Consider the following 18,432-nt stretch of genomic DNA (forward strand, 5'->3'; position numbering starts at 1 on the left):
GATTCTCAACAAACTATCAGTCGATATTCAATTAAGCATTAGTAGACAGGTCTTAGGACTGTCAAATTAAAGTGAAAACAGTTTAGTGTCTACAAGCTATTAACAGAGCAAAACAGAGAAAATAGTTGACTATCTGTTGATGATCAACAAACTATCAGTCGATATTCAATTAAGCATTAGTAGACAGGTCTTAGGACTGTCAAATTAAAGTGAAAACAGTTTAGTGTCTACAAGCTATTAACAGAGCAAAACAGAGAAAATAGTTGACTATCTGTTGATGATCAACAAACTATCAGTCGATATTCAATTAAGCATTAGTAGACAGGTCTTAGGACTGTCAAATTAAAGTGAAAACAGTTGAGAACAGTAGTCTACAGACTAGTAACAGTACAAAATAGAAAAAAAGTTTTGCAAAACTAATCAGTAACACTGGATGACCACAAAGTGAAATAAACAAAACATAAGCAGGATATCAGACACGGAAAACAACTTTATTATTTGAAAATAAATAACTAAACGTAAACAGAAATTGTGGTTCAAAGGCGAAGAGTTCAAAGGGCAATGTACATTTATAGTAAGTCAAAGAACTTCAACCAGGCTTACTTTGAACTTTTAAAAAATAAATAAATAAATAAAGGATAAATCCGGTGTAAAATGGATCAGGGATATGTTTTACATGATAACGAAATGGGATGTTCATTTGGGAGCAAAAAAGTGAATGTAGACGCATTCTTAAGTTGGCTGTTTTTAGCCGATTCTACCAAAACGCTATAAACTGGGAAAGATGGGGGCAAGTATCGTGGTAAAAACAAAATTGCTATTTTAAACCACTTAAAAGGATAGAAGTAGCCCGACACTTCTTTGGTAGTATAATAAGGGTCTTAAAATATAAAACGAGGCATTGATAACTTTGTAAGTGTACAGATTGTTTATTAAAAATGATATTTTAAGCACACAATACCATCAGAAGTTCACCCATCGACACCATCTTGTATTTAAGACTTGATAAGTAGATTGGCGAACACAGAGCTTAGCTTGCGTGTTCTTCCCGGAGGTCACAATCACTGTATTTGTCAATGTACTTATATCGAGTCTTAAATACAAAATGGCGTCGACAGGTGAACAACTGATGGCATTGTGTGTATAAAATGTAATTTGTAGTAAACAATCTGTACACTTACAAAGTTATCAATGCCTCGTTTTATATTTTAAGACCCTTACTATACTACCAAAGAAGTGTCGGGCTATTTCTAGCCTTTTAAACTGTTTAAAATAGCGATTTTGTTTTTACCACGAGACATCGTTCCAAGCTTATAGCGTTTTGGTAGAATCGGCTAAAAACAGCCAACTTAAGAATGCGTCTGCATGTGGTTTTTTGCTCCCAAACGAACATCCCATCTCATTATCATATTAAACATATCCCAGATCCATTTTACACAGGATTTATCGTTTAATTAAAAAAACTCTCTCCTTTCACCCCTGTCCCTTTAACCCTTTTTGGAGAATGGTATGAGTTTTTTTTTCCTCTTCAGCTCTTCAATTTTAAGGGCAAGTTCTCCAACAATTTTGGACTGGCAGAGCTTTGCTAAATGAAGGAGCCTCTGTTCGCCTTTGATTCCATCCAGGACACTCCTCTCTGCAATGTAGAGCTCCGCGATTGCTGCGGTGTCTTTAACTGCATTTCTAGAAACACGTGCCTTCAGGAATGCCCTCGACATCTTGCGTCCTTTTTGAATTAGTTTAAGGACCCAGCGGTACCTTTTAACAACATCCGATATTGTTGTCACTGAAAATGGAAAATAAATTAACAACAATAAAACACTAATATATATACAGTTTACTTCTCCCCAAAGATGGTTGTGGTTTGTCTTAGTTGCAGGGTAAGGGTTAGTATGTACTTTTAGAAAAATGAAATTTTCATAGGGGTGCTAATAATTCTGCCCTAAGCTGTATACACTATATTTAATTTCCAAACCTAAAGAAATACAGCACAACTCTATAGTTTACTTTACCTCGAAGTCCTTTGTTCTTTGAAGCCTTTTTGCTCTTCTTTTTGTTTTTCTTTTTGTGCCTCCTCTTTTTCTTGCGGCCATCAGAGGAGGAAGAGCTTGTATCACTGCTCCTGGAATCGGTGGAGTCAGTGCTGGAGTTGGAACTCGAGTCAGTGTCTGACTCTGGGTCGGTGGCAGTGTTGTCCATTTTCTCACCTGAGAAATGACAAAAAGCAGAAAAATAAAACTTAAAACAACCTTAAAGTACAACTTTACCCCCTGTCTCAGCATAACTTCTCCCACTGCACAATTTCGAAAAATACGTTCTGACCAAGGTTCTGACGGCTGATAGTCGGGAAGGGGGTGGCTGTAAAGGAGGTGGGGTTAAGCTAGCTTCCACTCAGGAAGATCTGAATGACATGATTTCCTTGAAAAACGGAGTGAGACAAAGTCTAAAGGTACTGTCGCTACACGATGTGAGCTCATATGCTCATATGTCTATCAGACGTTGTGACATAGAGTGACCCTCATACGATGGGTGAACCCCAATATTGTTGTGGTATATTGTTGTAAAATTCTAGTGAAGCCACATACATTCTTGAAAGTCCTTAAGTAAAACTTTACTCCAGCTTTACTAACCTTGATTTGCTGAAGGCCTTTGCTCAAGCTGCTGCTTGAGCAAAGCATTCTCCTCCTCCAGCTCATTGATTCGGGACTGCAGCTCTTCCGACCTTTTCTTCCATTGCACTTTGTGTGGTTGAAAATTTTCGATATTACTAACTGCAAAATAGGATAAAAAATAGAATAAACAAGTCAAAACTTGTAGGAAAATTTAACATGTTAACTTTTGTACAATGGTATGAACTATACATGTATTACCCAGTTTTGGCATACTACTATCCTTTGTCATAGGTGAATTATCAGGACACACAACGGAAAATGATGGTTACTGACAGAAGTTGATGCATCAAAATGAATGCACCAGATGGCTATATTAATGTTATTGGTGTCCAAAATCACACAAGAAATTGTTGGTTATAAACAATACATTTAGCATTGTTAAACAGCAAATGAAGTGCATGTTATAAATAAAGAAATTTAGAGACAGGACAAAAGGGCATTATCACTGTGGAATCACTTTCACACACATAAAGGCTTTCACACATTAAAGGCATTAGCCTATAGTACAAGCTTTTATACATTCATATTTTGATTATTTATATGTGTATGTTTTAAATTGAGATATACAGGTTTTAAAACTATCAATTCTCACATTTTCCTTGAAAACCAAGCCAGTACAATCATAATTCCTTTTTATATATTGCATCGTAAATCGCAATATTGGTCACCATAATCACATCGCACAAATTCTCTAAATCTTCGCAACACTAATTGGGTGCACCGCTGGCTCAACAGGCACCTCTGGAGGGACGACTCTTACCAGTCAGACGTTACGTTACATATTAGTGGTAGTAGATCAGTGTCATTGGGAGGGTTTATACAAAGATTCTTGAGTTGAATTTACTACCTTTTTTAATACCTTCACAATATTTTTTAATACCAGCACGGCTACAACACTTTGCCCTTCACAAGCCATGTGACTGTGGGTCAATGTTAGTCACAATGGTGGTACAGTACTTGAAGAGACAAATATTTTCTGAGGGGGTACTCATTGTTAAAAAGTTTGAAAACCACTGGCTACCTCACTTTCTCTGTCACTCATACACTTGAATGAATAAACATTTGTCAACATTGAAACTACACCCAGGGGTAGGCAACCTTTATATTTTTGTCCAGAGCCACAAAACGCCTTATAAGTTAGGGGTGTAACGATTCATGCGATAAATCGATGAATCGATTGTCAGTCCTACCGATTCAACTAAATCGATCTGCTAAAATAAATAAATAGAATGAATCGCTTTGGCTTCACCAATAATCGATATAAATGCTTTAAAACGTATGAATCGATCATGATTAATGTTTTAAGACTTAGTTTACACGTTTATTTTGTGAAGTGCAGCTCGGTAATCCGTAACTCTGTCATCAGCTAGTCAGCTTGCAAGGAAGTCCCACAAGTTTTTTTTCTCCCTCACCCTCTAATGGTGCATTTCAAACATGGCAGAGAGCGGCAGCGAGATTGTTAATGCACCAGCAAACTTGAAATCCAAAGTGTGGAAGCATTTTGGCTTCGCAAAGAATAGTGGTAAAATTGACAAGGGGTGTCACATTATTGCATGTTTATTTCACAGATATAGAATTTTGGTTAAAAGTTACTGAATCGAATCGTGGTTTACAGAATCGAATCGAATCGTTCCAAAATATAATATTTGTCCTTGAATCGAATCGCCTACTGAATCATTAATCAAAATCGAATCGTCTGAAGCCAAAGATTCACACCCCTATTATAAGTGGAGAAGCCTGTACAAATTCTGAAAAGTATGCTGTTGTGTTTTCTGTTGGAGAACCTAAAACTTCATTCAGGCTCACACACACACACACACACACACACACACATTCCCGTGAGGATGGACACTGGGGTTTCAACGGCCATCAGTGTGCATATTGTATACATTTCTCTGCAAACCTATGTCGGCATCATGCCTTCAGTGTGTCTTGAACAACCACAAAGGTTGCACATATTATATTCATATTCTATCGTATTTGTCTAAATGCATACTAGACTGTAGATAGATTTGAGTGAAGTTACCAACACAATAGATTGCTGAGTTTTAGTAACCCATGTATTGCTTTAACATAAATAACATGAATACCTTGTGCATGTGTATATTTATTGCACCTATCTGTTCTGTTTAATGATAATTTCATAAGAAAACACATGGTAATAATTGCATGAATAAATCTCTGTACAGGGTGGGGATTTCAACATGCAGCCTTTCTTGATGTATATTTGTAAAAGGAAATCTTGTACCTATTTTAGAACATTATTCTATTTTTCTTAGAACCTAACAATTATTCGTAAGTATGTACTGTCATACCTACATCTCTGACGTTTATAATAAACCAAACCGTTTGAAAATCTGTTGAAAGTTTAGCAAGTTATGGTTATTTAAAAAGTACATGTACCACTACCAACACAATGTTACGGGTGAGCAGCTTATTGTGGTAAGATGGCCGCCAGTGGTGACGTTCAACTCCATTGGCCAGCAGCGTGGACGAGACATCTAGTTCTATATCTATCTATGGGTAATAACGTCGTCAACCCCCAGCTAAGCAAAGCTAACGGTAATAGCTCTTGCCGAGCCCGGCCAGAAACAGTTTGAGTATTACAATAACTTTACAAATGTGTCAACCCAACTTACCAGCAGTAGGCATATCGGAGCTTTCTCCTTCATTCCCCCGCTGTCCTTTTGCCCGGGTAGAGCGCTCAGGCCTTTCCATCATATTTCCAGGCAACGCCGAACTTAACTGATGGAAAATCATATGCTGGTACTGAAACAAAAGGTAGGCCTAACATAAGTGGTTCACACATACAAGTAATGGCGCCTGCTTTCGAAATAAAACAATAACTGTTGAGAGAGGGTTGATACTTACCATAACGACAAGATCCAATTTATTTTGCGCGGACTAATAGCTTCTTTCAACGGCACAGAGTTGGCGGTGCGGCTTAGCCAATCGGACGGTAGAAGCGCTTGATTATTATGATTGAGTCAGGCAACAACCAGGGAATCAGCCCAACCTTTGCGGTGGGAGGTGTTTAGATGTAAAAATCAAGCGTACCTCCACATATTGAACTAATAACAGAAAAGTGTGCCAGATTTTCAAATCGGGGCCAGTAACATCAGTTATTTCCTGCTATGGCTTCGCTTGTGGGAACACTTTTGAGAAAAGTGAATGTCAAGGAGTCAAAAAAAACATCATTCAAGTTGATAACATGGTTGCAAAAGAAAAGGTTGCTGCAAAGAAAAGTGAAATGCAAAAACTGCAGACACAAAATGAAGATGGTCTACTACACACAGTCCACAGACCTCCACATCTGGTAAGTGTGCTAATGTTATTAATTATTGTTAACTCATGGGCCCATCAGTTGTTTGGCAATCGGCACAACCATTTAGGTTGGAATATGATATTATTGCGAGTTTCCGCGCCTCCACCGCGCTGCAGCTCGTCGCCTCCCTTCATTTCAAAGAGGGAACGCGGCAGAGGGGAGGCGGTTTCCCTACCGCTCAGCTTTCCCAAACTGTTCTCTCGACTTTATTATTGGTAAAAGCTCATACAGAGACTATTACACCGGTATACATGTTTTAAAAGAGAAATACATGTGATGAATTTCTGGTCAAGCTATCCCAACGAGGATGATTTTTTAAAAAGTCACTTTTCGTTTTTCGTGTTTTGATTTCCAAACGGATATGGATTGAACGGAAGATACACAGATTTTGGGGCCATAGGATTTGGTGCTGTCACGTTAAAAATTGTACCGGGGGCGAAAATTGTACCGGCCTACGTCATCCATAGTAATCCATTCCAAACCTGCCTGGCAACAGACGATCGCAACGGGGGATCGCGTCGAATGACGTGGAAGGTTCTTGAACATTCGCGAACTCGTTCATTGAGCGCGACAAGACAGATAACACTTATTTTACAAATTACATTTATTAGCGTTCCTAACTTTATATTTGTATTGTATGGCATTGTATTTATCTATTTCCCTGCACAGTAACAGCTAAATGTTATGGGGATAACGTGAATAATAATAACTAGAACTGCAAGCAGTTATGCAGGGGTCCAAGAAGTGTGCATTTCGCCGGCACAACGCGACAAGAAATGTGCATTTCGCCGGCACAACGCGATGCAAGTATTGAAAACGCTACTGTGAACAACATGTGGATATAAAGGTTTTGACTGTGGGAGCTTCGGTGTGGGAGTTATAGCCTAAAACGCGTTTTCAGCACATTCCATTGGCCAAATAGGAGATAGACAATGTCGTCGTTTTTTGGCGCCGCCCTGTGGCGAAATTTTCCAAAGACAATTTTCCTTTGCCAAATAACTCCCGCCCATATTAATAGTTCTTGGCCATATTTTCGATATAGACTCGGGTTTGCCCCTTGATGGTATCCCTTGAGTTTGAAGAACATTCCTTTGGCCAATTAGAAGATATACAATTTCCTCGTTTTTTGCGCCCCCTAATGGCGAAATTTTCCGATTTTTTTATCGAACGTCATTAAGGTTAGCACCAACATGTGTGTAGAATTTGGACTCGATCCGATGTCTAATTTTGGATTTTTTTGGATTTTGGATTTTTCACGTCTAATTTAGCTAATAAACTAATATTAAAAACAATACTGTTTCGTCGTCGAAGGTCCGATCAAAAAAGTGTTCGATGCATTCTTTGCGTGTGCGTCTGAAGATGCCGTGTGCAAAGTTTGGTGTCGATTGATCAAGAAATGTGGGAGGAGTAGCGAAAATACAGTTTTGCGGTTTTCGCGATTTTGCGAAAAAAAATTCAAGACGCAAATGGGCGTGGCCTATGCCAAAAGTTGCAGCAGACTCCAGTGAATATGTGTGTACAAGTTTTTGGACTGTGGGAGGTTCGGTGTGGGAGTTATAGCCCCAAACACGTTTTCCCTTGGTATAGCGCCACCTAGTGGCCGGCGTGTCTGGATTTGGTTATCTGAGTAGCGGTGCCGTACCTGGATCTAGTGATGCAATTGGCGCGTGTGCACCATTTACGGTTTGGGCTGTGGTACCACTTCTATGGCGGGAAGTATAAAAACTAGAACTGCAAGCAGTTATGCAGGGGTCCAAGAAGTGTGCATTTCGCCGGCACAACGCGAAGCATGTGTTCGAAACTGAGAAACGGCGTATGCCAAAAGATGCAGCTGACTCCAGTGAATCTGTGGATACAAAGGTTTTGACTGTGGGAGGTTCGGTGTGGGAGTTATAGCCCAAAACGCGTTTTCAGAACATTCCATTGGCGATTAGGAGATGTATTATTTCGTCGTTTTTTTGCGCCCTCTTGTGGCGAAATTTTCCAAAGACAATTTTCCTTTTCCAAATAACTCCCGCCCACATTAATAATTCTTGACCATAATTTTTATATAGACTCGGGTTTGCCCCGTGATGGTTTCCCTTGAGTTTGAAGAACATTCCTTTGGCCAATTAGAAGATATACAATTTCCTCGTTTATTGCGCCCCCTAATGGCAAAATTTTCCGAAATTTTTATCGTACGACAATAAGGCTAGCCCCGACATGTGTGTATAATTTGGACTCGATCCGATGTCTAATTTTTGGATTTATTTTGATTTTTTGATATTCCACGTCTAATTTAGCTAATAAACCAATATTCAAAACGCTACCGATTCGTCGTCGAAAGTCGGATCAAAAAACTGTCTGAGGGTTTCTTTGCGTGTGCGTCTGAAGATGCCCGTGATGCAAAGTTTGGTGTTGATTGGTCGAGAAATGCTGGAGGAGTAGCGAAAAAACAGTTTTGCGGTTTTCGCGATTTTGCGAAAAAAAATTCTAGACGCAAATGGGCGTGGCCTATGCCAAAAGATGCAGCAGACTCCAGTGAATCTGTGTGTATAAGGTTTTGAATGTGGGAGGTTCGGTTTGGGAGTTATAGCCCCAAACGCGTATTCCTTGGTATAGCGCCACCTAGTGACCGGCGTGTCTGGATTTTGTCGTCTGCATAGTCCGAAGAGATCTGGATCTAGTCATGCAATTGGCGTGTCGGCACCATTTACGGTTTGGGCTGTAGTACCACTTTCTTGGTAGGAAGTATAAGAATAATAATCCTTACAAAAACAATAGGGATCCAACCTGTTGGCTTGGACCCCTAACTAGAACTGCAAGCAGTTATGCAGGGGTCCAAGAAGTGTGCATTTCGCCGGCACAACGCGACAAGAAATGTGCGTTTCGCCGGCACAACGCGAAGCATGTGTTCAAAACGCTACCCTGAACCTGTGGATACAAAGGATTTGACTGTGGTAGGAGTAGCGAGAAGTCAGTGTAGCGTTTTCGCGGCGAAATTTTGTAGAAGATATACAATTTCCTCGTTTATGGCGCCCCCTAATGGCGAAATTTTCCGAAGTTTTTGTCGTACGACAGTAAGGTTAGCACCAACATGTGTGTAAAATTTGGAGTCGATCCGATGTGTAATTTTGATTTTTTTGGGATTTTGGATTTTCCACGTCTAATTTAGCTAATAAACCAAAATTCAAAACGCAACCGTTTCGTCGTCGAAGGTCGGATCAAAAAAGTAATGCAGGAATTCTTTTCGTGTAGGTCTGAAGATGACGTGTGTAAAGTTTTGTGTCAATTGGTCGGGAAATGTGGGAGGAGTAGCGAAAAAACATTTTTGCGGTTTTCGCGATTTAGCGAAAAATATTCATAGACGCAAATGGGCGTGGCCTAGGTCAAAAGATGCAGCAGACTCCAGTGCATCTTTGGGTACAAGTTTTTGGACTCTGGAAGGTTCGGTGTGGGAGTTATAGCCCCGAACGTGTTTTCCTAGGTATAGCGCCACCTAGTGGCCGGCATGTCTGGATTTTGGCGTCTGCGTAGTCCCCACGGATCTGGATCTAGTCATGCAATTGGCGTGTCGGCACCATTTACGGTTTGGGCTGCGGTACCACTTTCAAGGAGGTAAGTATAATAACTAGAACTGCAAGCAGTTATGCAGGGGTCCAAGAAGTGTGCATTTCGCCGGCACAACGCGACAAGAAATGTGCGTTTCGCCGGCACAACGCGAAGCATGTGTTCAAAACGCTACCCTGAACCTGTGGATACAAAGGATTTGACTGTGGTAGGAGTAGCGAGAAGTCAGTGTAGCGTTTTCGCGGCGAAATTTTGCAGACGATATACAATTTCCTCGTTTATTGCGCCCCCTAATGGCGAATTTTTCCGAATTTTTTATCGAACGACGTTAAGGTTAACACCAACATGTGTGTAAAATTTGGACTCGACCCGATGTCTAATTTTGGATTTCTTTGGATTTTTGATATTCCACGTCTAATTTAGCTAATAAACCAATATTCAAAACGCTACCGTTTCGTCGTCAAAGGTCGCATCAAAAAAGTGTTTCGTGCATTCTTTGCGTGTGCGTCTGAAGATGTCGTGTGCAAAGTTTGGTGTTGATTGGTCGAGAAATGTGGAAGGAGTAGCGAAAAAACAGTTTTGCGGTTTTCGCGATTTTGCGAAAAATATTCCTAGACGCAAATGGGCGTGGCCTAGGCCAAAAGATGCAGCAGACTCCAGTGCATCTGTGTGTACAAGTTTTTGGACTCTGAGAGGTTCGGTGTGGGAGTTATAGCCCCAAACGCGTATTCCTTGGTATAGCGCCACCTAGGGACCGGCGTGTCTGGATTTTGTCGTCTGCGTAGTCCGAAGAGATCTGGATCTAGTCATGCAATTGGCTTGTCGGCACTATTTACGGTTTGGGCTGTAGTACCACTTTTAGGGAGGTAAGAATAATAGGAATAATCCTTACAAAAACAATAGGGATCCAACCTGTTGGCTTGGACCCCTAATAAACACTACAAAAACAATAGGGATCCAACCTGTTGGCTTGGACCCCTAACTAGAACTGCAAGCAGTTATGCAGGGGTCCAAGAAGTGTGCATTTCGCCGGCACAACGCGACAAGAAATGTGCGTTTCGCCGGCACAACGCGAAGCATGTGTTCAAAACGCTACCCTGAACCTGTGGATACAAAGGATTTGACTGTGGTAGGAGTAGCGAGAAGTCAGTGTAGCGTTTTCGAGGCAAAATTTTGTAGAAGATATACAATTTCCTCGTTTATGGCGCCCCCTAATGGCGAAATTTTCCGAAATTTTTATCGTACGACACTAAGGTTAGCACCAACATGTGTGTTAAACTTGGAGTCGATCCGATGTGTAATTTTGGATTTTTTGGGATTTTGGATTTTCCACGTCTAATTTAGCTAATAAACCAATATTCAAAACGCTACCGTTTCGTCGTCGAAGGTCGGATAAAAAAAGTAATGCAGGAATTCTTTTCGTGTAGGTCTGAAGATGCCGTGTGCAAAGGTTTGTGTCAATTGGTCGAGAAATGTGGGAGGAGTAGCGAAAAAACATTTTTGCGGTTTTCGCGATTTAGCGAAAAATATTCATGGACGCAAATGGGCGTGGCCTAGGCCAAAAGATGCAGCAGACTCCAGTGCATCTGTGTGTACAAGTTTTTGGACTCTGGGAGGTTCGGTGTGGGAGTTATAGCCCCAAACGCGTATTCCTTGGTATAGCGCCACCTAGTGGCCGGCATGTCTGGATTTTGTCGTCTGCATAGTCTTCACGTACCTGGATCTAGTCATGTAATTGGCGTGTGTGCACCATTTACGGTTTGGGCTGTAGTACCACTTTCTTGGTAGGAAGTATAAAAATCCTTACAAAAACAATAGGGATCCAACCTGTTGGCTTGGACCCCTAATAATAAAAATCCTTACAAAAACAATAGGGATCCAACCTGTTGGCTTGGACCCCTAATAATAATAAACTAGAACTGCAAGCAGTTATGCAGGGGTCCAAGAAGGGTGCATTTCGCCGGCACAACGCGACAAGAAATGTGCGTTTCGCCGGCACAAAGCAAAGCATGTGTTCAAAACGCTACCCTGAACCTGTGGATACAAAGGATTTTTACTGTGGTAGGAGTAGGGAGAAGTCAGTCTAGCGTTTTCGCGGCGAAATTTTGTAGAAGATATACAATTTCCTCGTTTATTGCGCCCCCTAATGGCGAAATTTTCCGAAATTTTTATCGAACGACATTAAAGTTAGCACCAACATGTTTGTAAAATGTGGACTCGATCCGATGTCTAATTTTGGATTTCTTTGGATTTTTGATATTCCACGTCTAATTTAGCTCATAAACCAATATTCAAAACGCTACCGTTTCGTTATCGAAGGACGGATCAAAAAAGTGTTTCATGCATTCTTTGCGTGTGCGTCTGAAGATGTCGTGTGCAAAGTTTGGTGTCGATTGGTCAAGAAATGTGGGAGGAGTAGGGAAAAAACAGTTTTGCGGTTTTTGCGATTTTGCGAAAAAAAATTGTAGACGCAAATGGGCGTGGCCTATGCCAAAAGATGCAGCAGACTCCAGTGAATATGTGTGTACAAGGTTTTGAATGTGGGAGGTTCGGTGTGGGAGTTATAGCCCCAAACGCGTCTTTCCTTGGTATAGCGCCACCTAGTGGCCGGCGTGTCTGGATTTGGTCGTCTGCTTAGAACTCAGGGACCTGGATCTAGTCATGCAATTGGCGTTTCGGCACCATTTACGGCTTGGGCTGTGGACCCACTTCTAGGGGGGAATAATAATAAAAAGAATCCTTACAAAAACAATAGGGATCCAACCTGTTGGCTTGGACCCCTAACTAGAACTGCAAGCAGTTATGCAGGGGTCCAAGAAGTGTGCATTTCGCCGGCACAACGCGGCAAGAAATGTGCGTTTCGCCGGCACAACGCGAAGCATGTGTTCAAAACGCTACCCTGAACCTGTGGATACAAAGGATTTGACTGTGGTAGGAGTAGCGAGAAGTCAGTGTAGCGTTTTCGCGGCAAAATTTTGTAGAAGATATACAATTTCCTCGTTTATTGCGCCCCCTAATGGCGAAATATTCCGAAATTTTTATCGAACGTCATTAAGGTTAGCACCAGCATGTGTGTCGAATTTGGACTCGATCCGATGTCTAATTTTGGATTTTTTTGGATTTTTAATTTTCCACGTCTAATTTAGCTAATAAACAAATATTCAAAACTCTACCGTTTCGTCGTCAAAGGTCGCATCAAAAAAGTGTCTCATGCATTCTCTGCGTGTGCGTCTGAAGATGTCGTGTGCAAAGTTTGGTGTCGATTGGTCAAGAAATGTGGGAGGAGTAGGGAAAAAACAGTTTTGCGGTTTTCGCGATTTTGCGAAAAAAAATTCTGGACGCAAATGGGCGTGGCCTATGCCAAAAGATGCAGCAGACTCCAGTGCATCTGTGTGTACAAGTTTTTGGACTCTGGGAGGTTCGGTGTGGGAGCTATTGCCCCAAACGTGTTTCTCCTTGGTATAGCGCCACCTAGTGGCCGGCATGTCTGGATTTGGTTATCTGAGTAGCGGTGCCGGACCTGGTTCTAGTCATGTAATTGGCGCGTGTGCACCATTTACGGTTTGGGCTGTGGGCCCACTTTTAGCGCGGGAAGTATAAAAAGAAGAATCCTTACAAAAACAATAGGGATCCAACCTGTTGGCTTGGACCCCTAAAAAATCCTTACAAAAACAATAGGGATCCAACCTGTTGGCTTGGACCCCTAACTAGAACTGCAAGCAGTTATGCAGGGGTCCAAGAAGTGTGCATTTCGCCGGCACAACGCGACAAGAAATGTGCGTTTCGCCGGCACAAAGCGAAGCATGTGTTCAAAACGCTACCCTGAACCTGTGGATACAAAGGATTTGACTGTGGTAGGAGTAGCGAGAAGTCAGTGTAGCGTTTTCGCGGCGAAATTTTGTAGAAGATATACAATTTCCTCGTTTATTGCGCCCCCTAATGGCGAAATTTTCCGAAATTTTTATCGAACGACATTAAGGTTAGCACCAACATGTGTGTAAAATGTGGACTCGATCCGATGTCTAATTTTGGATTTCTTTGGATTTTTGATATTCCACGTCTAATTTAGCTAATAAACCAATATTCAAAACGCTACCGTTTCGTCGTCGAAGGACGGATCAAAAAAGTGTTTAATGCATTCTTTGCGTGTGCGTCTGACGATGTTGTGTGCAAAGTTTGGTGTTGATCGGGCGAGAAATGTGGGAGGAGTAGCGAAAATACAGTTTTACGGTTTTCGCGATTTTGCGAAAAAAAATTCTAGACGCAAATGGGCGTGGCCTAGGCCAAAAGATGCAGCAGACTCCAGTGCATCTGTGTGTACAAGTTTTTTAATGTGGGAGTTTCGGTGTGGGAGTTATAGCCCCAAACGCGTATTCCTTGGTATAGCGCCACCTAGTGGCCGGCGTGTCTGGTTTTTGTCGTCTGCCGTCACCTCACGGACCTGGATCTAGTCATGTAATTGGCGTGCGTGCACCATTTACGGTTTGGGCTGTAGTACCACTTTTAGCTGCTGGAATAATAAGAACAAGAAATGTGCATTTCGCCGGCACAAAGCGAAGCATGTGTTCAAAACGCTACCCTGAACCTGTGGATACAAAGGATTTGACCGTGGTAGGAGTAGCGAGAAGTCAGTGTAGCGTTTTTGCGCCAAAATGTTGTAGAAGATATACAATTTCCTCATTTATTGCGCCCCCTAATGGCGAATTTTTCCGAATTTTTTATCGAACGACATTAAGGTTAACACCAGCATGTGTTTCAAATTTGGACTCGATCCGATGTCTAATTTTGGATTTCTTTGGATTTTTGATGTTCCACGTCTAATTTAGCTAATAAACCAATATTCAAAACGCTACCGTTTCGTCGTCGAAGGACGGATCAAAAAAGTGTTTAATGCATTCTTTGCGTGTGCGTCTGACGATGTTGTGTGCAAAGTTTGGTGTTGATCGGGCGAGAAATGTGGGAGGAGTAGCGAAAATACAGTTTTACGGTTTTCGCGATTTTGCGAAAAAAAATTCTAGACGCAAATGGGCGTGGCCTAGGCCAAAAGATGCAGCAGACTCCAGTGCATCTGTGTGTACAAGTTTTTGACTCTGGGAGGTTCGGTGTGGGAGCTATTAGCCCCAAACGTGTATTCTCCTTGGTATAGCGCCACCTAGTGGCCGGCGTGTCTGGTTTTTGTCGTCTGCCGTCACCTCACGGACCTGGATCTAGTCATGTAATTGGCGTGCGTGCACCATTTACGGTTTGGGCTGTAGTACCACTTTTAGCTGCTGGAATAATAAGAACAAGAAATGTGCATTTCGCCGGCACAAAGCGAAGCATGTGTTCAAAACGCTACCCTGAACCTGTGGATACAAAGGATTTGACCGTGGTAGGAGTAGCGAGAAGTCAGTGTAGCGTTTTTGCGCCAAAATGTTGTAGAAGATATACAATTTCCTCATTTATTGCGCCCCCTAATGGCGAATTTTTCCGAATTTTTTATCGAACGACATTAAGGTTAACACCAGCATGTGTTTCAAATTTGGACTCGATCCGATGTCTAATTTTGGATTTCTTTGGATTTTTGATGTTCCACGTCTAATTTAGCTAATAAACCAATATTCAAAACGCTACCGTTTCGTCGTCAAAGGTCGCATCAAAAAAGTGTCTCATGCATTCTTTGCGTGTGCGTCTGAAGATGTCGTGTGCAAAGTTTGGTGTCGATTGGTCAAGAAATGTGGGAGGAGTAGCGAAAATACAGTTTTGCGGTTTTCGCGATTTAGCGAAAAATATTCCTAGACGCAAATGGGCGTGGCCTATGCCAAAAGATGCAACAGACTCCAGTGAATATGTGGGTACAAGTTTTTGACTGTGGGAGGTTCGGTGTGGGAGTTATAGCCCCAAACGCATCTTTCCTTGGTATAGCGCCACCTAGTGGCCGGCGTGTCTGGATTTGGTCGTCTGCTTAGAACTCAGGGCCCTGGATCTAGTCATGCAATTGGCGTGTCGGCACCATTTACGGTTTGGGCTGTGGGCACACTTTTAGGATTAGCATGTCGGAATAATAATAATCCTTACAAAAACAATAGGGATCCAACCTGTTGGCTTGGACCCCTAACTAGAACTGCAAGCAGTTATGCAGGGGTCCAAGAAGTGTGCATTTCGCCGGCACAACGCGAAGCATGTGTTCAAAACGCTACCCTGAACCTGTGGATACAAAGGATTTGACTTTGGTAGGAGTAGCGAGAAGTCAGTGTAGCGTTTTCACGGCGAGATTTTGTAGAAGATATACAATTTCCTCGTTTATTGCGCCCCCTAATGGCGAAATTTTCCGAATTTTTTATCGAAGGACGTTAATGTTAACACCAACATGTGTGTAAAATTTGGACTCGATCCGATGTCTAATTTTGGATTTCTTTGGATTTTTGATATTCCACGTCTAATTTAGCTCATAAACCAATATTCAAAACGCTACCGTTTCGTCGTCGAAGGTCGGATCAAAAAAGTAATGCAGGAATTCTTTTCGTGTAGGTCTGAAGATGCCGTGTGCAAAGTTTGGTGTTGATCGGGCGAGAAATGTGGGAGGAGTAGCGAAAAAACAGTTTTGCGGTTTTCGCGATTTTGCGAAAAAAAATTCTAGACGCAAATGGGCGTGGCCTAGGCCAAAAGATGCAGCAGACTCCAGTGCATCTGTGTGTACAAGTTTTTGGACTCTGGGAGGTTCGGTGTGGGAGCTATTGCCCCAAACGTGTTTCTCCTTGGTATAGCGCCACCTAGTGGCCGGCATGTCTGGATTTGGTTATCTGAGTAGCGGTGCCGGACCTGGTTCTAGTCATGTAATTGGCGCGTGTGCACCATTTACGGTTTGGGCTGTGGGCCCACTTTTAGCGCGGGAAGTATAAAAAGAAGAATCCTTACAAAAACAATAGGGATCCAACCTGTTGGCTTGGACCCCTAACTAGAACTGCAAGCAGTTATGCAGGGGTCCAAGAAGTGTGCATTTCGCCGGCACAACGCGACAAGAAATGTGCGTGTCGCCGGCACAACGCGAAGCATGTTTTCAAAACGCTACCCTGAACCTGTGGATACAAAGGATTTGACTTTGGTAGGAGTAGCGAGAAGTCAGTGTAGCGTTTTCACGGCGAGATTTTGTAGAAGATATACAATTTCCTCGTTTATTGCGCCCCCTAATGGCGAAATTTTCCGAATTTTTTATCGAAGGACGTTAATGTTAACACCAACATGTGTGTAAAATTTGGACTCGATCCGATGTCTAATTTTGGATTTCTTTGGATTTTTGATATTCCACGTCTAATTTAGCTCATAAACCAATATTCAAAACGCTACCGTTTCGTCGTCGAAGGTCGGATCAAAAAAGTAATGCAGGAATTCTTTTCGTGTAGGTCTGAAGATGCCGTGTGCAAAGTTTGGTGTTGATCGGGCGAGAAATGTGGGAGGAGTAGCGAAAAAACAGTTTTGCGGTTTTTGCGATTTAGCGAAAAATATTCCCAGACGCAAATGGGCGTGGCCTAGGCCAAAAGATGCAGCAGACTCCAGTGCATCTGTGTGTACAAGTTTTTTGACTCTGGGAGGTTCGGTGTGGGAGTTATAGCCCCAAACGCGTATTCCTTGTTATAGCGCCACCTAGTGACCGGCGTGTCTGGATTTTGTCGTCTGCATAGTCCGAAGAGACCTGGATCTAGTCATGCAATTGGCGTGTCGGCACCATTTACGGTTTGGGCTGTGGGCACAGTTTCAGGGGGGTAAGTATAATAATAGGAATAATAATCCTTACAAAAACAATAGGGATCCAACCTGTTGGCTTGGACCCCTAACTAGAACTGCAAGCAGTTATGCAGGGGTCCAAGAAGTGTGCATTTCGCCGGCACAACGCGACAAGAAATGTGCATTTCGCCGGCACAACGCGAAGCAAGTGTTCAAAACGCTACCGTGAACAACATGTGGATATAAAGGTTTTGACTGTGGGAGCTTCGGTGTGGGAGTTACAGCCTAAAACGCGTTTTCAGAACATTCCATTGGCCAAATAGGAGATAGACAATGTTGTCGTTTTTTGGCGCCGCCTTGTGGCGAAATTTTCCAAAGACAATTTTCCTTTGCCAAATAACTCCCGCCAACATTAATAATTCTTGGCCATATTTTCTATATAGACTCGGGTTTGCCCCTTGATGTTTTCCCTTGAGTTTGAAGAACATTCCTTTGGCCAATTAGAAGATATACAATTTCCTCGTTTATAGCGCCCCCTTAGGGCGTAATTTTCCGAATTTTTATTCGAACGTCGTTAAGGGTGGCGCTAACATGTGTGTTAAATTTGGACTCGATCCGATGTGTAATTTTTGATTTTTTTGGATTTTTGATTTTCCACGTCTAATTTAGCTCATAAACCAATATTCAAAACGCTACCGTTTCGTCGTCGAAGGTCGGATCAAAAAAGTGTTCGAGCATTCTTTGCGTGTGCGTCTGAAGATGCCGTGTGCAAAGTTTGGTGTTGATTGGTCTAGAAATGTGTGAGGAGTAGCAAAAATGCAGTTTAGCGGTTTTCGCGATTTTGCGGAAAAAAATTATTGACGCAAATGGGCGTGGCCTATGCCAAAAGATGCAGCAGACTCCAGTGAATAAGTGGGTACAAGTTTTTGACTGTGTGAGGTTCGGTGTGGGAGTTATAGCCCCAAACGCATCTTTCCTTGGTATAGCGCCACCTAGTGGCCGGCGTGTCTGAATTTGGTTATCTGAGTAGCGGTGCCGTACCTGGTTCTAGTCATGCAATTGGCGTGTGTGCACCATTTACGGTTTGGGCTGTGGTTCCACTTTCACGGGGAGGTAGTATAATAACTAGAACTGCAAGCAGTTATGCAGGGGTCCAAGAAGTGTGCATTTCGCCGGCACAAC

At 42.2% G+C, this 18,432-nt stretch overlaps 1 protein-coding gene across 1 annotated transcript; it reads right to left on the reverse strand.

Annotated features, from left to right (window-relative positions):
* Positions 1 to 1,389: 1,389 nt before the first annotated feature.
* LOC115538038 (uncharacterized G-patch domain protein DDB_G0278987-like) lies at positions 1,390 to 5,536 on the reverse strand. The gene is made up of 4 exons (XM_030349857.1): positions 5,312 to 5,536; positions 2,631 to 2,771; positions 2,013 to 2,207; positions 1,390 to 1,786 (listed from the first exon to the last, which is right to left on the reverse strand). Exons 1-4 carry the CDS (start codon positions 5,430 to 5,432, stop codon positions 1,488 to 1,490), a joined length of 756 nt encoding a protein of 251 aa, XP_030205717.1. The 5' UTR covers positions 5,433 to 5,536; the 3' UTR covers positions 1,390 to 1,487.
* Positions 5,537 to 18,432: the final 12,896 nt, after the last annotated feature.

This window comes from Gadus morhua, unplaced genomic scaffold (assembly GCF_902167405.1).
Source record: "Gadus morhua unplaced genomic scaffold, gadMor3.0, whole genome shotgun sequence".
In the NCBI taxonomy this organism is placed as follows: Eukaryota; Metazoa; Chordata; class Actinopteri; order Gadiformes; family Gadidae; genus Gadus; species Gadus morhua.